The 27,488-nt window shown below is 36.6% G+C and overlaps 1 protein-coding gene and 1 long non-coding RNA gene across 2 annotated transcripts; both read right to left on the bottom strand.

Moving 5' to 3' along the window:
- Positions 1 to 6,725: 6,725 nt before the first annotated feature.
- mmadhcb (metabolism of cobalamin associated Db) lies at positions 6,726 to 15,996 on the bottom strand. The gene is made up of 8 exons (XM_051709183.1): positions 15,886 to 15,996; positions 15,200 to 15,238; positions 14,831 to 14,969; positions 14,496 to 14,713; positions 14,054 to 14,162; positions 13,467 to 13,597; positions 7,591 to 7,677; positions 6,726 to 7,492 (listed from the first exon to the last, which is right to left on the bottom strand). Exons 2-8 carry the CDS (start codon positions 15,206 to 15,208, stop codon positions 7,298 to 7,300), a joined length of 888 nt encoding a protein of 295 aa, XP_051565143.1. The 5' UTR covers positions 15,209 to 15,238; positions 15,886 to 15,996; the 3' UTR covers positions 6,726 to 7,297.
- A 4,154-nt stretch (positions 15,997 to 20,150) lies between these two features.
- On the bottom strand, positions 20,151 to 27,488 carry LOC127447108 (uncharacterized). The gene is made up of 4 exons (XR_007898285.1): positions 27,404 to 27,488; positions 24,381 to 24,485; positions 23,575 to 23,658; positions 20,151 to 22,499 (listed from the first exon to the last, which is right to left on the bottom strand). It is a non-coding gene; the product is annotated as an uncharacterized LOC127447108 (long non-coding RNA).

The following is a 27,488-nucleotide window of genomic DNA, read 5'->3' as shown; positions in this document are numbered from 1 at the left end:
AGATTTAAAAGGATGCAAAAGTATAATTCAGAAGTCTAATAAATTATTCATTGTGACTCATGCCTTGTTCAGAAGGCATACAATAAGGTTTGTTGAGAAACAAAACCAAAACCTAACTGATTATTTAGAGAAAATCTTCACCGACCGTTGCTCTCCTGTCAGCGTTCATGACAGTGCACGAGAGCAGCAGTTACGCTGCACCCGCTTGCAAAATGGGCTGTTCAAGTGAAAACTTGCTTGTATGCTTCAATCAGATTGTGGCTTCTTTGTGTATGTGCAGCTCTTCAATCTTTCACAGTTCGATTTCTGAATACTGTGGTTTATACATATAAGGCTGGGCAAATAAATGCATCTCCTCTTCGAATTCAAACATTTTGTAAGTTTGGTTCGCTGGTCTGTGTGCAGCTGTGTTGTGTTTTTTGTTGTTAATATCTCTGTAATGGCCCGACTGAAGCATACAAGCAAGTTTTCGTTTGAACGCAAGATGGTGCAGCATGACTGTTGCTGCCGTGCACTCTCATGAACGCACACAGGAGAGCAATTGTCGGTCAAGGTTTTCAAATCAATTAGATTTCGGTTTGTTTCCCTCCAAACCTTATCGATGCACCTTCGGCATGAGTCACGTTGAAAAAATTATTAGACTTCTGAAAAATTATTTTGCATCCTTTTGAAGCCATAGTATGACATCACTAAGCAGATTTGTGTACCGAAATAGATGTTCTAAACCAGTCGCATTGGTTTAGAACAACACTAAGGTGAGTAAATAATGAATGAATTTTCATTTTTGGGTGAACTATCCCTTTATCTAGCAAGACTTTTTAAGTCAAACAGTTTTCTGTTTAACATCTTGGCTATGCTGGTCCACCTGCTAGATTACCAAACCAGCACTATCCAGCATAAACCAGCATTGACATTTTCAGCAGGGTTAAACAAAGTTGTTTAATTTCACAAGCACCAAGGTCAGCTTTACATTTTAGTATCTTCAGAAAAGGAGGTGATGTTTGGAGCAAAGGAAGAAATAAAAACAAACTGAACGAAAAGAAAATAGGGTAGCACTTCATAGTAAAGTTATATATGTTAACATTAGTTAAAAGTTAACATGAACTATCAATGAACAATACTTTTACAGCATTTATTAGTCTTGGTTAATGTAAATTTTTACATATGCTAATACATTTTAACACTGCAGTTTAAATATGTTAACATAAGTTAATGCACTACAAACTAATACAGTATGCTAACGAACAATGAACAATAGTTTATTTATAAATTAACATTAACTAACATTAATAAATGCTGTAAAATTATTGCTTATTGCTAGTTTATGCATCAACTAATGTTATGGAATATGTTTTGTCAATGGTTACAGATCGCTGAACAATTGTAATGGCAAAAAAAACAAAAAAACATTTTGACAATCAACAAAAGCTGCCTTTAACTTCTTGCTTTCCTCTGCTAATCCAGTTTCTTGGCTCATTCCCTGCCGATTCAAAGTCAAATTCCCTCTCAAGCTGACTTTCCAGATGAGCAGTTACATGTTTTTAATGATCCAGAGCTGTTGCAGGCTAGGTTTCAGGTACCTTGTCTGGAGTCCAAAGAATGACCCTTATTGTTGGAGACATGCAGCATATCCTGTTCAGTATGGCCATGCTGAGATTTTAATTACTCTACTGCAGAGCTTTGGGATAGATCGAGCAGCAATGGAAACAAGTGCAGCCCTTCTTAACTGTGGGAAAATGACAACTGTCTGCGCTCAGCGTGCTTGAGCCATACATAAAAATAAAGGTTTAATATTGCATGAGACAAAAATATATTAATGACAAATGGGAGAATTTGTCTCACAATCTCAGCAGTTTTAATTCTATTGCAACGATGCATGTGGCATTACCACTGATTATAGGAGTAGACTGTAATTTGTTTTTACTAACTTGTACAGAAAAAGAATATAAAAATGCTAAAGTGAAAATTGTTATTTGGTAACTGTAAGTAACTAAGTAGTGATATTATATTCAAAAACACAATGTATTTTTTACTGTGAAATATTGTACGAATATATTTTAGAAGAATTAATTATTTTACAATTAACATTGAATGTAATTTAACAAGACAATTCATACACTTTAAAATATTTTTTTAAATTATGCTTCAAATAAGCAAAAGGTATGAAACATATAGTCACCATAATACCATTCTGTAATGCCACTGTATTACACTGTAATAACATAACCATTTTTAATGCACATTTCTGGCAACCACAGCTGCAAGTTTATTTTACCATAAATTGTAAATTTTTTCTTACAATGTATTCCTTTGCATAAAATGAATAATTATAGTTATGTTGGCCTGATAAAGTGGCTTGTAGCCATTCTACAGTTTCTTCCAAAATCCTTAAACCAAGACAAAAATTAGGAATTTGTGTGTGCGTGTTTTTTTTTTTTTTTTTTTTTTTCGTTTTGTGGTTTACAAGAAACATTTATTAAGTTACAAACTAGTAATTATGAGGGTATTATGCTATAAATGTGATTTATGAGGACACCCATAGTCTCCCTGTAATTCAGACAGCTTAAAAAACACACTAAACAATGTTTTTTTGAAAATGTAAAAATACAGAATGTTTTCTGTGGTGGTTAGGTTTAGGGGTAGGGTTAGGGCATAGAATACATAGTTTGTACAGTATAAAAATCATTATGACTATTATGTCAACATTTGTCAAGCTAACATCAAAGTTTGTATTGACAAACTTGACCTGTCTAGTTACTACTGTTATAAAATTATCTTTAGGCTCTTATAGCCTAAATAAGGGCTCTATTGGTTATAGAGAATCATACCTTTGACAAGGTTATACACTGAAAAAAACATTAACCTAAAAAGGGTGCTTCATGTCATAACGTCTAAATTAACTGGTTTTATTGAAGTCCAACTGATTTAACACCACAGAATCAACCTGTTGAATACATTGTAACACCAAAAATAAATAAATAAATAAATAAATGTTAGATCAGGTGAAAAAAAAAAAAAAAAAAAAAAAAAAACCTACTTAAGGTAACAATTGCAGGTTACTACTTTTTACAGTGTACACAAGATTGTGTTTTTAAGCATGCCATGCACTTTGAAGTTACAAGGCTTGAAAATTTGTCAAGGATACAAAAACTAAAAATGGTTTCATAGGAATGACAATGTGAACGGACAGAGAGCAGAGGTTATTTGTGTTCCTGAAACACCTGGACTGCTGCAGGGCAAAGCAGAGTGCATGCATGAAGCCAGACATGCAGAACAAACTCAACATCACATTTTACTGAACAATATCATGTGAATTCTTAATCATTTCCAGAACAAGGTGGAGGCAACAACAGATAATGATGTAAGTGTGAAAACTGTCTTCAAAGGAAGACAGAGACCGTGGGAAAATCTCACAGGACAGGATGAATGTCTACTGCAGTGTTTTGAGAAGATCTGAGGAAGGAGTGGACTAAGAGAAGTGCAGAATCGAGTTACTCTATCATTCAAAAAACTTTTAAAATATAGCAATGCAAACAGAACCGACAGAAAAAGTGAGCAAAAAATGCTAGATCTAAAGGGAAAATAGTTTGATAATCATTTTACAACATATTGTAGAACATTGGAAATATCTTTGAAAAAAATACTTAATTATTTGTTGAAAATATAGGTAAAATTGGCATCTCAGCCTAATTATCATTTAACATGTATCTGGTTCACCATCAACTGTCTGCGGAGTCAAATAAATTCGTTTTTGAAGATCCAGCTATTTATACGTGTGTAAACTGCTCTGGCTCATTCTGTCTGGGTTCAAGTGTAAACTTTCATTTGAGCCTTAATTCAGTGAAATTCCTGCAGAGAAAGCCCTAAAAGGATTACGGATCAGAATACACAGAGCTGAATGAAAGAAAAGAGCACAGGTTGCATTATGTCTGGGATTACACTGGCTGGTACATGGTTCATGATCACCATGAGCTTAAACACAACACAGACTGAGAGTTTTTGGTCTAATGTTCTGATGAATTATCAGTTCTGCCAGTCTGCAAAGTCAACAAAACTTGACCCTGGAAAAACTAAAAGAAGCATAAGAAATTTGAGGTTAAAGATACAAATCAACTTTAAAGGGTGTCGTTATTGCAAAGTAAACTGCAACAGCAGATACCTGGATCCTGTCCTTTGTTTTAACCCTGTAAAATCACCTTCCATTGTTTGCCCAGTACAGAGAATATGTATAGTCATATCTCCTTAAAAAGCATGCATAACAGGTAGGCTCTCTGACCAAGCCAATGTAAATCTTAGCTGGTTTCTAAAAACAGGAAAGTGTTGGCAGATAACTAATGGGAATGTTCCATTGTCTGAACAGACCTCTGACATCAGGTTTTCCTTTGCTTTGCTGGCCTTGCTTTGGTTGTCACTGACCTAACAAGGGAGAGAAGCACTCCCCCCTACCCAACACACAAAGTTTTAAAATCACCAGTTGATTTTCTTTATTTTTTTTACATTTTATGCTGATATACTTTCATACATTGAATCCATTTGAATTCTCTATACCTCCACTGTCACGTGTGTCTCAGGTTCAATAAATATGATTTCAAAGGACATCTACAAAGCAATGACACAGGATTTAAATAGGACCTGTATTGATCAAATACACACAGCCATTTCATAAAAATCTCGGGGGGTGTTTGAATAATTCATTTACCATGAAAAGTAACAAGATGGCTGTCTGACCTAGATTTGTAACCCCAATTAAAAATGTATGACTCATTTCCTCATGCGATTTTGAATTATTCCACAATTGCAAGTGCTTTAGTTGAGAATGAGAAAAAAAATATTAAAATGTCATATTTTATTTTTAAATATGTAATTTTTCTTACACTTACAGTTAAGAAGAAACTTTAAAAAATGGTACGTAGCAGTTAGGGACTGTTATATATTAAAAAGTGTGAAAAAAACATGACAAAAAACATGACATATATATATATATATATATATATATATATATATATATATATATATATATATTTATATATATTATTTATTTATTTATTTATTATGATTTCTAAGCGATTAATTCCTGGACAGAGTGTCTCAAGAACATAATTCAGTGCTTGAAGACCAAAAATGTATCTGTTTCTTTGAATTGAGATGTGCAGATTCCTAATTCCTTGGTCAATTGGTCCATTTTTATCTGTCAACAGATAAGAGTATATATATATATATATTGTTTTTGTTTCCAAAAATATATTTGTATATACACTACCGGTCAAAAGTTTTGAAACACTTGACTGAAATGTTTCCCATGATCTTAAAAATCTTTTGATCTGAAGGCGTATGCTTAAATGTTTGAAATTAGTTTTGTAGACAAAAATATATTTGTGCCACCATATTAATTTATTTCATTAAAAAACTCAAATTTAATAAAAAATAAAATAAAAAAATAAAAACATTGAAATGGATGACTTGGACCAAATAATAAAGAAAAATAGCCAATAAGTGCCCAACATAGATGGGAACTCCTTCAATACTGTTTAAAAAGCATCCCAGGGTGATACCTCAAGAAGTTGGTTGAGAAAATGTCAAGAGTACATTTTTGAAAATTCTAGGCAAAGGGTAACTACTTTGAAGATGCTAAAATATAACACAGTTTTGAATTATTTTGGATTTTGTTTAGTCACAACATAATTCCCATAGTTCCATTTATGTTATTCCATAGTTTTGATGACTTTTATTCTAAATGTGAAAAAAAAATTATAATAAATGAGTAAGTGTTTCAAAACTTTTGACCGGTAGTGTATATCAACACAATGCTCTACAAGAATATAGCCTTTAATACAGCTTTTAAAGCAATATGAAAATGTGAGAGATAAAATCAGGTGCCTCCTCACATCTGTTAATCAACACAAAGGCAATTTATATATTCAAACATGTATTAAGTTCCTCTGGAGTTATTAAAGGAACAATTCACAGTATAACTATTAAAAATGTGTTATCGTATTACCTTAGAACAGTCCTATGACTTTAGTGAAACAGCAAGCTTTCAGATTAACAAAGGGGAGGGACCTAGTTTTAGCTGGACAATTAAATATAATTGATAGCTACAGCAATCAAGCTTGGCTGTCAGACATTCACGTGGTGATGTCTGCTGTCCCAAAAGCATGATTCAATATCCAAACACAGCCTGTCTTTTAACAACCACACACACCTTGATTAGACCACACAGACAGCTATATGCTTTTTTTGGTAAATACCTTCAATTACATCTTCAGATGATGGTTATCATAATAAAATGGTAGCTTGTGCTAATTCAGTGCACTTGCCATACAATTGTTTACTCAAGGACAGAAAAGCTGTAAGAAATAGGGCATATCTGATTGAATAATGCCTTAGATTTTATATGTAATAAGAAAAAACTTGCCATTATTTCTGCTTGTGTCTTACTCCTATAGATGCATTTCGGAAGAATGATTTAGAAGCTTCACTGACAGACATGTACTAATGGAGTGTGAAGAATTGGCTAAATAACTGAAGTGTCAGAGTTTAATGAAAACTGATTATAGTACATCTGTTGTGATTCTGAATGAATTCTATTGACATCCATGAGACGCTGACCCCAGCAGCTGTTACTTTTGTTAGCTTCAAGCTAATCAGGCCAAAACCTTCACCATTTAGGTTAGAGACAGGCTAAGATATTTAATCTCTAAAATAAAAACAAACATTACAGCCAATAATCTTCCTTTTTTATTTATTGTGTCTATCATGGACATATGGAGAAAGCTTATCCTGTATAACTGAATTAAGTTGAAAGGCCCTGGATTACTTCTATTCTTTGATTAATATGTTGTACACTACTTATGAACTTAACCACCATTGACAGGTACTTCCCAGTTCGGATGGAGCAATGTTGCAGAAAACAATCTGAGCTCTACAATTGCTTTCAGTATAAGTTTCTTTGAGGTCTGCATTAAAAGAAAGGCAACACTGAGAGAGAGCTTCTCAAGAGATGCAACATTTAGCATACATTTTACTGACTCAGAACATTGCTCTGTAGCACAAGCAACCAAAACCAAAGTTCCATCAAAAGTGCCTTTTGTTCTACAAAAATAAATACACATTTCTTGTCACCATTGAGCAACTTCATTGAGTGCACTATTGGACACAAGTATGTTTTTGATTTTGTTGAATAGTGTTAAAAAAAAAAAAAAATGAAAAAAAACAAAAAAAAACACAAAGATTGTTTCAGTCTGCATTCTGGTTTTGAGACTGACAGTGTTCCCATGATGACATGGTATCTTTAATATTAGTTCCCCTGTAGCTTCTTCATGATTTGGCTGTTGGGTGGCGCTGTAGTGAAAAGTGTCCCCACAAAAGCGTGCGTCCCCCATATCGTGTGCCGAATCACTTTACAACAGCCCAGATCCTCGATCTGAAAACCTAAATGCCGATACCTTTCATCCGTTTCAAAGAGTGTGTTGTTTGTGTATGATCCAAAAAACTGAGGAAAGAGAAATGCAGTATAAAGACACAGAGATTAAGACATGTTAAAAGTTGAACAGCAGCTTTTGGACTGTGTCTTGAAAGTTTGTGACTTACTGCAAGGCCAGATGATGGGTCAATGAAGTCTGCCCAAAATCCTTCTGTTCGGAGCGCAAAACATATCTCCTTTGCACCTGCAATAAACTGCATATAACACAATTATCAACACAACTCACCATTCAGTAATCTTTCGAAAACTATGGAGCATGCATTGAGTTTGCTTACACCACCACTTTGGCACATGCTCAGTTATAAATCTTCGCTTTGAAATGTAGTGGCCCACAAATAAACAAATATCATAAGAATAATACAGTCACTCCAGCATTCTAAGAGCTGGGCGCCATGCCAATTGCACAGGAACTCCAAAGCCATGTGAACCATACAGTAAATAACTAAGACTGTCAAAAGGCATGCATTGCTGAGTCACACAACTATCTCGCTCTCTCTCTTTGTCACAAACACACAAATAAACATGTTCAGTAGTACTTCAGCCTTACACCTTTGTTAAGACAAAAGACAATGAAAAAAAATCACTAAAAGGCACTAAAATTTTAAAACTCAATCAAAAAGTCTGAAATTGCACTAATATTTTGAGGTAATGAAAAGCACTTCATGCAATTAATCAAATGTTGCTATGCACTACGGCTACAACTAATGATTATTTTGATAATCGATTAATCTAACGATTATTAGACTTTTCAGCGATTATTGCAACGATTAATCATTAGCTCTTAACCGATTATTCAGCTTGTGCCCCAACTTAAAAGGTTGTATTAAACATGCTTACTAACGATAAAGAGGACAAAAATACCTCTAAATGGCATTCACTGAATTAAAGGGAAAACAATACTTTTTATTAAGTTTAATTCAGTAAAGAAATTCACTGCAAAAAATCCTATTGTTATCAAGTGTTTTTGTCTTGTTTTCCATTTTAAATTGTCTAAAAATCCTTAAAACAAGATACATTTACTTGAGAAGCAACAAATAAGATGTAAAGTATTGCTTTTGGAGAATGTATCTTGAATATAAGTGTATTTTGTATATAAGTATATTTTTCCAATTGTTCATACTTCTGCCAGTGCAGTCAAGACAAAATATACTTCTATTCAAGATCTATTCTCTAAAAGCAAGTCTAAATATCTTATATGCTGCTTCTCAGGTGAATGCATCTTTTTTTAAAGGATTTTTAGATATTTTAAAATATTTGTATTTTTAATATTATATTAATTTAACATTCTCAGATAAAATAATTTTCTTCTGCAGTATAGCTGCTAAAGAAAATGTACATTGTTTTAAAAGAGTTTTAGATATTTATATTGGAAAACAAGCCAAAACAAAAATAAATAATAAATGTACTTTGATGCAGTGTATAATGGGTGAAGACTACCCTCTCTCAACTTTCTGTTCACTTCAATCCATCTTTAACTCACAAAAAACAAACTCTCTCTTATTAATAAAGCTGTGTATTGCCAGTTTTCTTCATGATAAGAAATGCATAGTGATACAGTATTATGATTCAATAAGTCGCAAGCCATCACGTTATAATCTAGTTGCATTAAGCGCGCGCTCGAGGGACAAGCGACCTCACGACAGAGTGTGCCTCAGCCGGGTGCAGTTTCAATCTCTTCCCTTAGAACGGGACACTTCATAGAAGAGGACCTGACCACACAGAGAAATGCCAGTTTCAGAGTTTGTAGTTATTTACATGATCTGCTTCCGTATTATTTGAACTTTAATAAAGCTATAACGCATTAAATATAGCTGTATTAAAGATGTAACGCCGGGGTGCTTCCTTTAAAGAGCTCCAGCTTCGCTTATTCCACAACGAGAGTGCTTCTGTATTTACTTATTTTGTATTTTTGCATTATAATTCCCTCATACTTTGCGATCTACATCACCTGAAGTTGTTTGGAAAGTTTAGAGTGCATCTGGACTGTGAGCTGTATAATTCTTCCTCTCCTCAGTCAGGCGCGAGCTGTTGCGCTGCTCTCGCACATCATCATTAGCATTTAATGTGATCTCATGTTACATTAAATGAGATCAAACGACTATTCAACAACTTTTTTTATTGTCGACATTGTCAATAACGTTTATATCAGAAAACATAGGTAATTTTGTGGAGCATTTTTTTATACTCATTTATAAAACAGTTAGTTCCGGTACTCGCATCTGGTTAGACAAGAGGTGTTCTAAGAGTGCTGATAGCTCACACCATCAGCACTGGGACACTTTACTGTTTGTATCACTCCGCTTGTGTTCAAGGGGTTCCAAACTAAAGTGTAAGAACAGAAATATTTGTGAATTTTTATTTACACAACTGTGACATTAAATATTTGAGTTAGCAGGTGGCGACAAAAGAAGTTTTGTGTGTATTATGAACTGATATTGACAAACTGTGTTTTCAGTCAGTGTACGAGTTTCTTTGAAGTCACCCGGAATTGTCTCTCACTCCATGATCACTCAGATTACTACTACACTATAGCTAAAGGCCCAGATATACTTCATAAGAAATAATAATAAAAAAAACGAACGGTTATGACGTCATTTAGAACAAAATCTTTCCAAAAAGAAAGTGTTTTTGCGTTTGTTTTGGTGGTTCGTAACAGCTCGACTGGGCAAACTTTTAGGAAAACTTCTAACCAGCTGCAAAACACCTTCTTACTGCCATTGATCCACAACATCGGTATGTGTGACCTGAAGCTTCACCTACTTATTAGCGAGCTGGTGCACATTTACCTACAGCTGAAGTCAAATTTTACATACACCTTAGCCAAATACATTTAAACTTAGTTTTTCACAATTCCTGACATTTAATCGTAGAAAACATTCCCTGTCTTAGGTCAGTTAGGATCACTACTTTATTTTAAGAATGTGAAATGTCAGTGGGGCCTGGGTAGCTTAGTGAGTATTGACGCTAACTACCACCCCTGGAGTCGCAAGTTCAAATCCAGGGTATGCTGAGTGACTCCAGCCAGGTCTCCTAAGCAACCAAATTGGCCTGGTTGCTAGGGAGGGTAGAGTCACATGGGGTAACCTCCTCCTGGTCGCTATAATGTGTGGTTCTCGCTCTCGGTGGGGCGCATGGCGAATTGTGCGTGGATGCCGCAGAGAAAAGCTTGGGCCTCCACACGTCTCCGCGGTAACGCGCTCAACAAGCCACATGATAAGATGCGTGGATTGACGGTCTCAGACGCGGAGGCAACTGAGATTCGTCCTCTGCCACCCGGATTGAGGTGAGTAACTACGCCACCATGAGGACTTAGAGCACACTGGGAATTGGGCATTCCAAATTGGGGAGAAAAAGGGGAGGAAAAAAAAAAAAGAATGTGAAATATCAGAATAATAGTAGAGAATTATTTCAGCTTTTATTTCTTTCATCACATTCCCATTGGGTCAGAAGTTTACATACACTTTGTATTTTGTAGCATTGCCTTTAAATTGTTTAACAAATGTTTTGGAAAGCCTTCCACAAGCTCCTCACAATAATTTGATGGAATTTTGGCACATTCCTCCAGACAGAACTGGTGTAACTGAGTCAGGTTTGTAGGCCTCCTTGCTCACACACGCTATTTCAGTTCTGCCCACAAATTTTCTAACCGACTGAGGTCATGGCTTTGTGATGGCCACTCCAATACCTTGACTTTGTTGTCCTTAAGCCATTTTGCCACAACTGTGGAAGTATGCTTGGGGTCACTGACCATTTGGAAGACCCATTTGCGACCGAGCTTTAACTTCCTGGCTGATGTCTTGAAATGTTGCTTCAATATATCCACATAATTTTCCTTCCCATGATGCCATCTATTTTGTGACATGCACCAGTCCCTCCTGCAGCAAAGCACCCCCACAACATGATGCTGCCACCCCCATGCTTCACGGTTGGGATGGTGTTCTTCGGCTTGCAAGCCTCAACCCTTTTCCTCCAAACATTACGATGGTCATTATTGCCAAACAGTTAAATTTTTGTTTCATTAGACCAGGGGACATTTTTCCAAAAAGATCTAGATGAACCAGACTTGTGGAGGTCCACAATTATTTTTCTAAGGTCTTGGCTGATTTCTTTTGATTTTCCCATGATGTTAAGCAAAGTGGCACTGAGTTTAAAGGTAGGCCTTAAAATACATCCACAGGTACACAAGCTAATTGGCTAATTGTCTAAAGGCTTGACATAATTTCCTGGAATTTTCCAAGCTGCTTAAGGGCAAAGTTAACTTGTGTATGTAAACTTCTGACCCACTGGAATTGTGATATAGTCAATTAAAAATCTGTCTGTAAACAATTGTTGGAAAAATTACTCATGTCATGCACAAAGTAGATGTCTTAAACGACTTGCCAAAACTATAGTTTGCTAATATTAAATCTGTGGAGTGGTTAACAAATGAGTCTTAATGACTTCAACCTAAGTGTTTGTAAACTTCTGACTTCAACTGTACATCAGTACGCTCGTTCGCATAGAGACATTTTCCAAGAACATGTCATGCAATTTTGTTTTTTTGTTTAATTAGTCCACAAAAGGAATCAAATCTACTCTCAAGTGCCCATTCACTCATGTGCCATCTGCCACGAAAGCCATTCACACATCTGGCCAAAATAAGATATGCCTCTATCACCATTCTTTTGTCTGAATTATGAACATTAACACTTTTATACGCCCATAAATTACAATAACAAAATGTAATTGGCGCATATTATGGCCCTGTATAGCTTGATGAGGATAACCGTCATTAATTCACAATGTAAACAAGACAAATTAAATCACCTGGTCATCTAATGTTTAGACGGAGACCTGGAGAGGTCTTCAAGCACAGTGTCTCGTACCCACTGTGAAATTTGGTGGAGGATCATGATGATCTGGGGGTGCTTCAGCAAGGCCGGAATTGTGCCGATTTGTCTTTGTAAAGGACACATGAATCAAGCCACGTACAAGGTTATCCTGGAAGAAAACTTGCTTTCTTCTGCTCTGACAGTGCTCCCCAACTCTAAGGATTGTTTTTTCCAGCAGGACAATGCTCCATGCCACACAGCCAGATCAATCAAGGTGTGGATGGAGGACCACCAGATCAAGACCCTGTCATGACCAGTCCAATCTACAGACCTGAACCTCATTGAAAACCTCTAAAATGTGATCAAGAGGAAGATGGATGGCCACAAGCCATCAAACAAAGTCGAGCTGCTTGAATTTTTGAGCCAAGAGTGGCATAAAGTCACCCAACAGCAATGTGAAAGACTGGTAGAGAGCATGCCAAGACGCATGAAAGCTGTGATTGAAAATCAGGATTATTCCAGCAAATATTGATTTCTGAACTCTTCCCAAGTTAAAACATTAGTATTGTGTTGTTTAAAAATGAATATGAACTTGTTTTCTTTGCATTATTCGAGGTCTGAAAACACAGCATCTGTTTTATTTTGACCAGTTGTCATTTTCTGCAAATAAAAACTTTAAATGACAATGTTTTTATTTGGAATTTGGGAGAAATGTTATCAGTACTTTATAGAATAAAACTGTTCATTTTACATCCTTATAAATAGTAAATCCAGAGAAACTGGTAATTTTGCAGTGGTCTCTTAATTTTTATCCAGAGCTGTACAGTAATACATTTGTAAAATCAAAAGTTGTACATGTTAACATTAGTTAATGCATTAGGTATCATGACCTAACAATGAACAATATATTTTTTTACAGCATTAATTAATCTATGTTTATGTTAGTTAATAGATATACAATTGTTAATTGTTAGATAATGTTAGTTCATAGTGCATTAACTAATGTTAATATATACAACTTAAGATTTTAAAAATGTATATGTTGAAATTAATACTAACCAAGGTTAATAAATGCTGTAAAAGTATTGTTCATTGTTAATTCATGTTAACTAATGGAATATTATTGTAAAGTGTTACCAAGCAATCTGAGTAAAACAACTAGATCAACTCACCTGAGCCAGCAGCTGTTCTCTCTCCTGGTCCACCTTTTCAGTCCAGGCCGTCATATCGTTCTGTGTCCTCTGAGTAACAGTGACCACCATCATGCTAGATGACGGTGCTTCAGGAAACATTGACTCAAAATCTGAATAACAAGACAAACGGGATACATAACTAGAGCCATATGTATTAATAAACAACAACCACATTTGGTTGACACTCAAATAAAATACTTTCTCTATATGACAGAGTAAAGCTACACTGCAGAAAAAAAAAAGCTAAAATGGTGTATTCTGTACAGTAATTATACACTCACGGCTAAACTTTACTTTAAATTGTTCTTAAACTTTAAATTGTTCTTAAACTAAATACTACACTACGTGCCTAAAATAATGATGGAAATGCTACCCTCTTGTGGCCAAATTGCACACAACACCATTTAACACAAACGTGATTTTAATTTGTACCTACAAAATTGTCCCAAACAGAGCTCAGCCCTACTACGACACCCTTTCCTTCTCATTAGAAAGTTATAAAGCATTACACTAGTTCATGTTAAATCTGACAAGCTCAGCTAATCTTGAGACTGAAGCATACATACCTCTCTTTAACAGTTCAGGGCAAGACTGAACAGCACACTCCACAATGGAATGATCGAAATAATTTTCTGCTTTATTGATGTTCTGTGCTGCAGCTGTTTTATCATTTTTCTATAAAAAAAAAAAAAAAGACAGGAAGAAAATCATCAGGAACAAGAATTAGAATATCAAAATATCTGAACTTAATCACATAACATAACGAGCAAACTTTATCATTAAGATTATAAATCACTTTTATATATATATATATATTTATATTTATATATATATATATATATATATACACACACACATGTATGTATATATATATATATATATATATATTTATATTTATATTTATATATATATATATATATATATATATATACACATATATAAACTATTATTACAATTACAAATGAAGTCTATTCCAAAAAGAGATAATTCTGTCTGGAAGTATCATACATGAAGTTCGTTGATGAACTGGGCCAGTACCAAGTTGTGCCTCTCGCAGCTAGACTGAGCAGTGAGCACATCTGGCATCACGCTGTGGACTGGTGCAGTCCTCTGCTTGACAGTGCCCTCTAAATGACAGTCAAAACCCATGTTACCCGGCAATTGGAAACGTTTATCCTGAGGTCCAAACGGGCCCATGGTCTCATCTGGCCACACTGTCCTCGGCGCTACTCACAAATAACAAACACAGAATGTTACTAAATGGCCTATATAGCCTGTATATCAGTAACTCAGTTTTACTAGAAGAATTATTTGGTATAATACAGATAAACGCACTTATTTACCAATGTCAGGGGTTGTGTTGCTCAGGTGTGGCTCATCTGAACCAGACGCCCCAGAGAAAGCTCTGGCCCCTACAACACGGTGAACTAGAACGTGAAGCCCCGGCAGGTACGTCACCAGCCGAGCTCTGCCACAGAGCACCTGAGAGAATAGAAGACACATTAAGCGGTTATATGCAGCTTATGAGGGGATGTAAACATCTCTAACACAATGGCACAAACAAACGCAAACATAATAATAAAAAAGAATAAAAGGAAAGCATTACTATATGTCTATGATGAAATTCGTTTTTTAGATTCTTCAACTATGCATGTAACTCATTGCATAAGACAAACTGAATGGGCAATTGTGGAATTGAAAAGTACACATACACTGGTCATCCTGTTGGGCTTCTCTTGTTCAAGGGGGTACTGTGGGTGGAAAATAAAACAACTATAAGCCAGCATATGCCAGTGCAATGCAAAATAGCACCAAACACCCAGTGAAGGTATTTTTTAGGCACCTGTTACAGCAATAATGCTTATTCAGCTGGACATGAGTAAACATAGATGAGAGCAGCAATTAGTTCAAAGCACACGTTTATGTTCACAAAAGAACTGATCAGCTCAATAAAGGGTTAAAAGAAACTACACCATTAGTAAAAAATTATCCTGAGTAGCAAATATTTCCTATGAGAACAATTTATAACAATTTTGTTGTTTATACACATCACAGAAATTAGCAAGATGTATTACAGCAGTTTCAATTTGGTTTTAAGTGACATGCTGAAGAATAAAGGTCATAGGAGCAATAAAGGAAGAGTATAAAGTTACGGACCAAAACTAAAATGTTTTGACCCGAAACGAATAAAAAATATAGAAAGAGTGTAAAAATACACAAACAGTTAATAACACATTCGAAGTCTACACAACTGTGTCATTAGCATAGTTGCTAAGTAACTCAATTGGGGTTGCATTTAATAACACTCCTTTAAAACTGACACATAGCTTGTGTTATATCTTCTCTCTTTGTGAATAAGCAGTAAGTAAATTTAGATAACGAATGTATTTGTTCTTACCTGAATTTTTGTATGACTTATCTTAGCTGTTAGCTTGTTAGAAGCTAGTCTCGTTTAACCTTTTGATTACGTAATAACGGCAATATGTAAGGGACAAACAAAAACAGTCCCTGAAATTCATTACAGCTCCACAAGATGTCAGTAGATATAAGAAAATGTTGTCTGTAACATTCTCTCTCTCTCTCTCTCTCTCTCTCTCTCTCTCTCTCTCTCTCTCTCTCTCTCTCTCTCTCTCTTCAAGACAGAAAGTTTAAAAATTGCCACACAGATAAATAGTCATTCACACTCTCCAACGAGATTTATTTTGAGTTTTAATAATCAGTGATCGGGTCTGTCAGTTGTCGTGCCGATTTCTCACTCCCTAGTATGGTTATGTTTAAGGGTGCCCATTGTACAAAGGGGCCTCAATTTGTTCCTGGGAGGCAGCAGATGTCCTAACCCCGCCCCCACACTAATCCTAAACACATGGAGTACCCTGCAAGGAACAACCAGAGGCTCCTTTCTCCCATCGCGGTTTAGGGGTAGGTGTAGATGTGGCCTTTAGGGAAAGGGACCAATCAGGGGATTAAGAATCTGGTGGGGAGTCAGATTTCGGCACAACATCGGCACATGGTGCTTTGTCAGATTCGTCAACAGTCATGTCATGCATCTCTTTTCCTCAGAAATATGTTTGAGAAACATCAGTTATGCAGACCATTCTAGTGTTTCTCCTCAGCAAAAATCTTCCAGTAATCTTCCATCTGTGTGAGGGACATAAAGAGTGGAAAGTGCATTCTGTTTGCTTTGTAATTTTTTTTCCTCTACATTTTCTTTTTCTAACACATGCATTTGATTGGCAGCTGTAGCTTGAAATTAAAAACATGTTACACAGTAAGTGTAGAAATACTTAAAAAAAAAAAAAAAAAAAAAAAAAGGCAAACACAATGCGCTTTCCACTCTTTAAAATCCCAGACAGAGATGTTAGATAACTGGAATTTTTACTGTAGCTATATGCAGGGAGCAAATTTACATATTAATATTATCATTTCACACATACACTACCATTCAAAAGTTTTGAAACACTTGACTGAAATGTCATATTAGTTCATAATGCATTAACTAATGTCAACATATACAGCTTTTAATTTTAAAAAGGTGTATACATGAATGTAGGCTATATGTACTATATGTTGAAATTAACAACCAAGATTAATAAATGCTTTAAAGGTATTGTTCATTGTTAGTTCATGTTTGTTAACTAATGTTAACAAATGGAACCTTATTGTAAAGTGATACCAGATAGCATTTGTTTTTGAAGGGAGAAAAAAGCATTTGGAGGTCAAAATGTTACAGTGTTGTTTTGTTGATGTCACCGCCACTGTCACACAAAATGAGAGAATTAAAGTTTGAAATAAATTATCTTGTTCTATTTTCTGTCTTGTGCAATGAAGAGTATAGTTCGCAGACATTTAAAAAAAAAACAAATAAGTGTATAGAGATTTTTCCATCTCAAAGTACAAAACTGTGTGAAACCTTGACAGACAGAAAATATGATTCATGCAGCCTGTTAAAATGCCTTTGTCTTGCATTTCTATTCTGCTAAAGCCAGTTTGAGAATAAATGCATGGAATACATCATAAACAATGAGAAATCTAAGAAATAATATTTCATCTTTCAGAGCTAATTTTGCATCTTTCGACAAATGTTAGGTGCACCAAAATCTTTTGCCCTTCATAAAGGAAAATCCATGAAAGAATCCTTGAAGGCTGGGCATCATTAGCCTGTTAGGTCTTTTAGAGTTTATCTGTCTTAAAGAACAAATTATGAGACAATTTCTTCTCTCTGTTGAATATTGAGAAGACTCGATAAAGAATATTTTATAATGCTGTTGCCATAGTTTCTGACTTCAATAAAACATCATTGTTCTGATTAGACATAAATATTTTATATACTGTATATGTATAATACTGACTGTATTTATTTAAGCATTTTAGGGCTAATAAATTCATTTAGTAGTTGGCAATATATGCAATATTTAAAGAAAAACAATGTAATTATTTATTATAGACATTTATTTAAGGAAATTACATTTGCCATTTTGCTTTTGTACCTAAACTTTCTGTTTCAGTTTAGTGTTATGTCTTCATTAACATACAGTATATAAAGCATTGACAAATGTGAAGGTGTATTGGGAGGGATTTGTGCTCTTTTTTTGTCATTTTGTCCAAATATGGGAGTCTGTTTCTGTTGAAGAGTAAGGCTTTTGTTGGGGCCTATTAAGGCTTTCACTGCATTGTATGCTCCTCGGAAACTCTAAGAACACTCAGGTCACCCTGAAGCTCTGAAGTCCATTACCAGCAACCGTTTGTCAATCCTGTCAATGAGCTTGTGGCATCTCTTTTAACTTTTAAAAGCAGCATCCAAGTCAAAGGGTTTCTTTTGAACAAAAGACACAAGTTGAAAACTGCAGCAGTGCACTTACTCTAATGAAGTGTAATGGAAGTTACAATAGCTTCAGGTTTTTCCACAGTGTTCTTTTAGTGGCACTCTTGCAGCCATTTGGCTGCCATATTTCTTATTGTAAAAACATGAAAGATGTCCTAAGATGTCCTAAAATGCTTTCAGTGTCAAGATGTGTGTAGCAGAAATGCTTGTGCCAGGGCAACCACTCAAATATTGCAGACAAGTATTCTTACAACTAATTAATAGATTGTGTTTTCACATCACATGAGGGCAGATTGTTTAAAGTAATAAAAATGTAATAAAAAAAATACCTATTATACCCAGCTTAATATACAAGACAACTTTAAATAAGCCACTTGTAATTGATTCAGTTGAAAATTGCGGCTCTGTGGTGACATCAAAACATTGCTTTGTTGTTGGTGCATCCCGACCAACCTGACATAGCAACAATGGCTCAACCAATGGAGTGAGTTTGGGGTGGGACTACCTGCTTATAACCATGTGGGGTTTTTCTAAATGCACTCATAAATATCTCTGAAATTCAAATTACAAAGCAAAATGAGAGATGTTCCTAGAGATTTTCAGGTCAAGAAGACATAAAATGAAGTCAAACTATAAATCTTTCCCATCTGCAGAGCTCTCTCATCAAAACCAGAATTCTCATTTATTTATAAGTTTAACAGCTAGACTATTAAGCAAAAACAACTAATGATCTAGTTGTTTTCCTTAGTCAGTTTTCTATGGTTTGTATTGCATTTTAGGAATACAAACTAGCTGAGCATACTCTGCCCAAGTTTTTATCTCAACACAGTATCACTGACTTTTGAAAGTTTTCTGGCATCATATCTCTAAATAAAACTATGTTGCAATCATACAGTACATTGGAAAAATCAATGTACTATTCTAAGGGAAAACAGATGCAAAATAATCTCCCATCAATTTTGGGTGATTTCCAGACCATGCAAACACTACAATTTATAGATGAAACATTGCAATGGAGTAAGCAACAGATTAGTCAAGCTGTAAATATTTTCATATGAGGACTATTTAAGCAATACTATTTTATGAATTTCACAGAACGTCCAAATTTTTACTTGATTTTTTTAAAGATGTATTTTCAGCAAATGCCAGGGGGTAAAAACTAGCACTGGCAGCACATTCAGTTAGTTATGGTATCAGCTGTTACTTATTCTTATGCATTACAGTCCCCAGGAATCTTACTCAAAAGATGGAAGCTTTCGATCAGTGGTAAGATAATGCACCCATCACACATATCAAAAACATAGTCTTATCAACAAAAAAATCACTGATCCACCACTAGCATATATTTCATGTTCCAGTAAATGGTTTGTGCCTCTGGCTCCAAGTAGCAGTAAATGTGTGTTGCACAGAAGCCAGGCAGTATCTCTGAGTCTGAGCCGACCGGTTCATCTGGTGCTTTGGGATGTGACAGCATGTGGTGGCTTGTCACGATTTAAGATGTTTTGACTTGAATGGCAATGTAGCTCAGAGATGAACAATTAAAGTATTTCTCCATACTGTATTTATACATCATGACACATCATGTGTCTTCTACAGTGCTAGCATTTTACACTGTTTTCCTCAAAAACAGCAATTGTCTTAACTGCTGTAGCCTATGTGTTTAGCAATCCCGCAACTCAATCTGCCTGGCATTCCAATCCTCCAGTTGCACATTCCTGGGGAATGACAACGTGTCCATAAGACACCACTATAATCCAGTGACCTCCCAGAATCTGAGTTACAATCAATCTAAGGAGTTTACTATATGAAAGTATTCTCCACAATTCCAAAGACAATGAACAGGAATCAAAGGTTTATTCAAATGAGTTCCAGGAGTACATTAACACAGAAGAAAGAAACAACAGTAATTAAAGCTGCAAGCAGCGATGAACAGCCCTCACACCCTGGTGCATGTTGGGGCTGCTGTGCTAGGGGAATATCACTCCAATTTTGTTTGCATTTTTTTAACACTTAAATGTTGTTAAGAGTGTAACACAGTGTAAAACATGTCATTTCCTGTTGCCAGTAGGTGGCGCTATGACTATAACTGAATATTGGCATATAGAAGTGTTCAGGCCAGGACTATTATAAAAAGTTTGGAGCAGATTGGACATTTTCTGTTTGAGTTATAACAACTTCCTCTTTCATGGCGAAACATCGAATTTGTCAGGCCGCCACGGTCACGCCGTTCAAAGAAAACACAAAAGCTTCGCAATTTAGCATCTCCAAGGCCTTTAGATTAGACTGACCGAATATGATGTTGATCTGATTTAATCTCTAGGAGGAGTTCGTTAAAGTACGAGGCCTGAAAATGGCAAAAACTGAGCAAAAATTGAAAAGAAAAATCACAATGGCTGACTTCCTGTTGGGTTTAGTATATGGTTCTAAGAGACTTTTTTGTACGTGTTGACGTTACATATGCCTTCTGATTTTCTTACATGTAGGTGAAACGTGGCGTGAGGGCTGCTTCGTTGAAATTTTGTAGGTGGCGCTATCGAGCCATTTTGCCACAATTAATTCTACAACCAGTATCAGATGTAAATTTCCCCCACTTTTGAGATGTGTGCAAAGTTTCATAAGTTTTCGAGCATGTTTAGGCCTCTAAAATGTGACTCGTTTCATACCGAACTTTGTCAGGCCGCCACGGACACGCCCTTCAACGAAAACTCAAAAGCTTCGCAATTTAACATCACCAGGCCTTTAGATTAAGACTGACTAAAATAATGTTGATCTGATTAAATCCCTGGGAGTTTGTTAAAGTACAAGACCTGGAATTGGCTGTTGCCAGTAGGTGGCGCTATGACTATAACTGAATATTGGCATGTAGATGTATTCAGGCCAGGACTATTATCAAACTTGTGAAGTTTAGGGCAGATTGGTTGTATGTATGAGTTATAACAACATCCTGTTTCATGACGAAACATTGAACTTCGTCAGACCGTCACGGCCACGCCGTGCAGTGAAAACTCAAAAGCTTCACAATTTAGCATCACCAAGGCCTTTAGATTAGAATAACCAAATATGTAGATCTGATGAAATCTCTAGGAGGAGTTCGTTAAAGTACGAGGCCTGGAAATGGCAAAAACTGAGCAAAAATTGAAGAGAAAAATCAAAATGGCTGACTTCCTGTTGAGTTTAGGGCATGGGTCCAGGAGACATTTTTGTTGGTATTGGCATGTTACACATGTGTACCGATTTTCGTACGTGTAGGTGAAACATAGTGTAAAGGGCACATCGTTGAAAGTTTGTAGGTGGCGCTATCGAGCCATTTTGCCACACCTAATTCTGAAACCCATATCAGATGTAAATTTTCGCCACTTCTGATGTGCAAAGTTTCATGAGTTTTTGAGTATGTTTAGGCCCTCAAAAATGTGATTAATTTGGGGAAAAAATAACACCTATAAGAACAATAGGGTCCTCGCACCATCGGTGCTCCGGCCCTAATTATAGCCATATCAGAGAGTATTTAGCAGAGACGGGCCACTTATTAAAATGAATGGGAGAAATTGGAACGCCCAATGGTCAACCGATCCAGAAAGGAAGTCCCGCCTTACATTATAAGAGCCACTGATTGTCAATCAACTCGAGAGCCTGCATGCCCATTAGGAATTTTTATTTTATTTTATTATTTTTGCATAATCTGAGGTAAAGAAGCACAATATATGATACCAGTGTTGTCAGATTTTACTGCTGATTTGAAATATGTTCTTTGATCATAATCTTGACCAACCGTTTTGGAGATTTCTGTCTTTCCCCATTCAGTAGATAACAGCTGCACTTTCATGACTGGAAATAATGTTCCAAAGACATCTGCCAGTGGACTGACTTGCTAGAAAGACTTTTGCCATATGCAAAATCATTTAACAATTTGACAAAACAGAAAAGTTCTAAACACTTTTCACACATTGGTTATATCTGACTGCATAACATTAGTTATTATTAATTAATGTAGCCTACACCATTATTATTAATTTTGAGAGCAGGTGCTAGGTAGTTGGTGAGTTGCTTGGTTTATTTTGGATGACGTCCATGGTCCCCTTGTCCACTGTTGTTGATTGAATGTGGGCTCCTCTGCCCATAACTCAAAACAATCCACAAACAGGCACTATCTCCTATCCTCTTTGAACCCAGGTTCATCAAGACTTCACCATCTGCAAAGACTCAGAAAGAATAATGAATGATAGTGAAAAATTATGTTATCATAATGAAAATGAAATGAAATGAGCTTAAAGATCCTCTCAAATGTATTCTCAGCTTTTAGCATTGCATCTCTAACTTTGATCTGCAGATAGACAACAAGCTAAAAAGCCAATATAATTAATCTCCACAGGTTTATTCGGCTAGTGTTTTTGAACTGTCCAGCTCTAAGAGTGATCATTTGCCGTATAGAAAATAAAACCTTAAAGCACACGGAAAGTTTTCTTTCCTGTTCTGATCCTTTTACTATTGAAATAGGAATTTAAAGTGGGACATATCAAAGGGCTTGTCCCGCTTCTAAATAACTACTATTAGGGGGAGGGACATTTTCATTTCAGAGAGCATTTTATTGGACAAAGATTTGAATACAGCCATGAGTGCAGAATGAGTCATCAATATATTTAATTAATTTCTGGAAAATTAAGACTGTACATTTTAAAATGCTAAAAGATACAGTAATAGGAGGAGTACACTAGCATATAGAAGGTCTACAGCTAACAGACAAGGACTAAAAGCCATAAAACTCAAATTCCAAACTTTATGGGTCATTAGCCATGATTTAAAAAAGAAACTAATCACAACTGTGCTCCTAGTTACATGTGGCTATGGCTTTTTGCAAAATAAAGCTTTTGGGGGCATTTCCTCAAACTCATGAAATGGCCGCAAATATAAATATCTAAATATACATCTCTTTCTAGTAAGACTGGTCTTGCAAATAGCAGTGTAGTTATTTATTTTGTTCGGGTATCTCTCTACAGTGGGAACAGCACAGATTTCTGGCAAATTGCCTGCATCTCTGACCCTTTCCTCCCCTCACTGGCTCAATCTAAAATGAGAGAGCTCTTTTATCAGGTGAGGAGTTGCCTTGCAACAAAAGAGGCCCATGCTTTATGTTTAACTTTCACATTCCACAGACTCACAAAGTTTGTTATTGTATATTCTAGTGGTCCAGTGGGGGTTGCGAATAACCTTTTAGAAAAATAGTGTTATCAAATCCATATGCTTCCACACGCAGTGAGTGACCGCTACCTTAGATTTTTCAGTTCAGTGTAGAGCACATGTGGTTTTTCTGCTCAATCAGCACAACGTTACACCAGCTGTAGCCAAAAGTTTCTAGGGACAGAAAAGGAAATAACACAAACATATAGACAATGATGGTGACAGAGACATAAATACAAATACTTGTGAGTGATTAAAAACACCAAATGTGAATAACATTCAAGATTCTACAGTATACAGTTCTATAACAATATAAAATACAATAATCTCCCTTACAGAGCTGCATTTAATAATAAAATAAAAATAAACATTGTGCTGCTTACAGTTTGTTTACTATAGAAAAATAAAAGCTGTAATTTAATATATGTTATTAGTTTTCATGGAAAAATATTAATGGGGTCATGACATATTCTTTTTTTATATACATATATAATATCTTCCCTGAGGTCCACTGATAATGTTAGTGAAGTTTTTTTTTTTTGCACTAAAACAGTCCTAATTTAGTAATCTATGATAATTTTCCACACTGTCTCTGGCCCTCTGTCTAAAACGTTCAGTTTTGGCCTCTGTGCCTCCTTTAAACTTCAACGTAAACACCCACTGTTATGATTGGGTAACATCATGCAGCCCCTCGAATACAACCATATTTGAAACTCAATCAGAAGAGAATGAACAAGCTCTACAACATTCTAAAACAAAATTTCAGTTTACACATAACACACATCCAACACATTGCATCTGAATGTATTAAACTGTTCATCTCAAGCACAGCAGCACCATAAACTATCAAAAAGTCATGACATTTTAAGTATTTATGAATGAAACTGATTACTTACGGTTTTGCGATGAGGTCCAATAGTGTTTTTAACTGCCCCATCTTTCAATAACAGTTTCTTTGCAAGGCTTGAATCATATTATGACTGGTTCACAAATAATCCACACTGATATGAGTCAAAAGAACACACATACATAGTTCAAAGTGTGATGAAACAAATGCACACACGCAGTATCATCCTGCACTGAGGCACACATCAGCAGAAATGCATCAAAACAGTCTAAGACGTCCATCTAGTTCATGTTTTCATCCACAAACAATTAAAAATAGCACAGATGGGGCCTGGGTAGCTCAAAGTATTGATGCTGACTACCACCCCTGGAGTCATGAGTTCGAATCCAGGGCATGCTGAGTGACACCAGCCAGGTCTCCTAAGCAACCAAATTGGCCCGGTTGCTAGGGAGGGTAGGGTCACATGGGGTAATCTTGTGGTCACGATTAGTGGTTCTCGCTCTCAATGGGGCACGTGGTAAGTTGTACGTGGATCGCGGAGAGTAGCATAAGCCTCCACATGTGGTGATAAGATGTGCAGATTGACTGTCTCAGGAGCGGAGGCAACTGAGACTTGTCCTCCGCCACCCAGATTGAGGTGAGTAACCGCACCACCGTGAGGACCTACTAAGTAGTGGGAATTGGGCATTCCAAATTGGGGAGAAAAATAGCACAGATGTGCACAAGGACACATCCAGGACGCTTTTGTGCTCAAAACAAAAAGACTCAGAGCAGCTAAATGAAAAAGAATGCCGTCTCCTTTTCAGACTTGACACTGCATCTTTTAAAAGCAGTGCAAGATACATGACAATGGTCAAATTGTCAGACAAATGTCTGTCTAGTGCATGTTTATATACAAAAATAATCCAAAATAGTCCAGATGGGTCCATTTTGGTGTTCAGGAATTCTTAAGCCACACTAGGCCTGTCTGTCCTGCTCTCTCTCTGTTCACGAACTAAGCACCTGTGGGCAGGGCAAAGTAATGCGATGATTTAAAGTAGGCTTGATGTTGTTGCTGTAGAGGCGGTCATGAATTAATGAGCCCCCTAGTGATGTAGGGAAGTCCCTGAAGTAGAGAATAAGGCATTTTTGCAGCTTGGTTTTTAATAAATGCTTTTATTGCATTGTGGATTAAGTTTTGAATTCTGAAATTTACAGTATGTTTTTAGAGAACAATGACCTCTTCTATATCAAAATAATAAGGAAAATTTGATTCCTCATGACATGACCCCTTTAAGGTGTCCTTCGTCATGCCAAAGAGGATGCTTACAGAAGTATGAATAAAATATTGTACAACCAGGCCAGAAACACACTGACTAAGGAAATCAGAGTGGCTAAAAGAAACTAACTGTTTTCAGCCAACAATCCTGCATCTGTGTGGAAAGACCTGAAAAGCATTACCAAGATAAGACACCTCCCCCTTGCTCTGTAGAGAATCAACAAATGGCTGATGAATTGAACCTCCTGGAACCCCCCTCCTCCCACTCCTGCTACTCAACCTGCACTTATGGTCTGTGAGGAGGATGTGTGCCAGGGCTTCCAGAAACAAAAGACTAGGAAAGCTGCAGACCCAGATGGTGTCTCACCTGAGTGTCTGAAAGTCTGTGCTGACCAACTGGCCCCCATCTTCACACAGATCTTCAATAGATCACTGAAGCATTGTGAAGTTCCCTGCTGCTTCAAACACTCCACCATCATTCTGGTCCCCCCAAAAACCCAAAATCACAGGACTTAATGACTACAGACCTGTCACCCTCACGTCTGTGGTCATGAAGTCATTTGAGAGACTGGTTTTGGCCTATCTGAAGGACATCACTGGACCCCTGCTAGATCCCCTTCAGTTTGCTTATAGAGCAAACAGGTCTGTGGATGATGCTGTCAACATGGGACTGCATTATATGCTGCAACACCTCGACAGACCTAGGACTTATGCAAGGATCCTATTTGTGGAATTCAGTTCAGCCTTCAATACATCATGCCTGATCTTCTCTCAACCAAACTGACCCAGCTCTCCATGCCAACCACAATCTATCGGTGGATCAAAAGCTTTCTAAAAGAAAGCAGCAGCTAGAGAGACTGGGGAAAATCACATCCAGCACCCTCACTATTAGCACTGGTGCTCCTCAGGGATGTGTTCCCTCTCCACTGCTCTTCTCCCTGTACACGAATGACTGAACTGCAATTTTGAAGTTTGCAGACAACACCCCAGTCATTGGACTCATCTGCGACGGTGACAAGTCTGCATACAGACGGGAGGTTGAACAGCTGGCTGTCTGGTGCGGTCACAAAAACCTTGAGCTAAACATGCTCAAAACAGTGAAGATGATAGTTAGAACCCCCCCCCCCCCCCATCCACCCACCCCTCACCATCCTGAACAGTACTGTCATTCAACAGAGTCATTCAGGTTCCTGGGCTCTACCATCTCTCAGGACCTGAAGTGGGACACCCACATAGACTCCATTGTGAAGAAGGCTCAGCAGAGATTGTACTTCTTTCGCCAGCTGAGCAGGAGCTGCTGGATCAGTTCTACTAAACTATCACTGAGTCTGTCCTGTTTACATCTATAACTGTCTGGTTTAGTTCAGCCACCAAATCAGACAGAAGGAAACTACAACGGACAGTCAAGACTGCTGAGAGGATTATTGGTGCCCCCCTGCCAACACTCCCAGACCTGTACATCTCCAGAGTGAGGAAACGTGCAGGTAGAATCACTCTGGACCCCACACACCATGCCCACTCCCTTTTTTAACTGTTGCCCTCTGGCTGGCGCTACAGAGCACTCAGTGCCAGGACAACCAGATACAAGAACAGTTTTTACCCTCAGGCCATTTACCACATGAACAATTAAACTGCCTTCAGGACTCCCATAGTGCAATAATGCATAAATATGTCATGTACATATGTAAATTCACTCATATTTAATTCAATAACTGTACATACCCCTCCCTTGCACATATATTACCACTTGCACATGTGCATATGCCATTCTATGTTATATGTCCTATTTTTTGTATGTCTGTTTATACTCTTACCTTGTTTTATATTCTGTGTCTCACTGTAATGTTCTGTGTACACTTGCTTGTTTCTCCTTTCACCAAAAAAATAAAAATAAAATAA

Source organism: Myxocyprinus asiaticus, chromosome 10, assembly GCF_019703515.2.
Source record: "Myxocyprinus asiaticus isolate MX2 ecotype Aquarium Trade chromosome 10, UBuf_Myxa_2, whole genome shotgun sequence".
In the NCBI taxonomy this organism is placed as follows: Eukaryota; Metazoa; Chordata; class Actinopteri; order Cypriniformes; family Catostomidae; genus Myxocyprinus; species Myxocyprinus asiaticus.
The sequence above is the reverse complement of the archived record's forward strand: the minus strand, read 5'-3'. Positions and strand labels throughout refer to the sequence as shown.

Excerpts from the sequence above, each read along its gene's own strand:
- mmadhcb (XM_051709183.1), bottom strand. Across the intron at positions 14,163-14,495 it reads AGTTCATCAACGAACTTCAT|AAAAATGATAAAACAGCTGC; the intron begins GTATGATACTTC and ends TTTTTTTTATAG. Across the intron at positions 7,493-7,590 it reads ACCCATCATCTGGCCTTGCA|TTTTTTGGATCATACACAAA; the intron begins GTAAGTCACAAA and ends CTCTTTCCTCAG.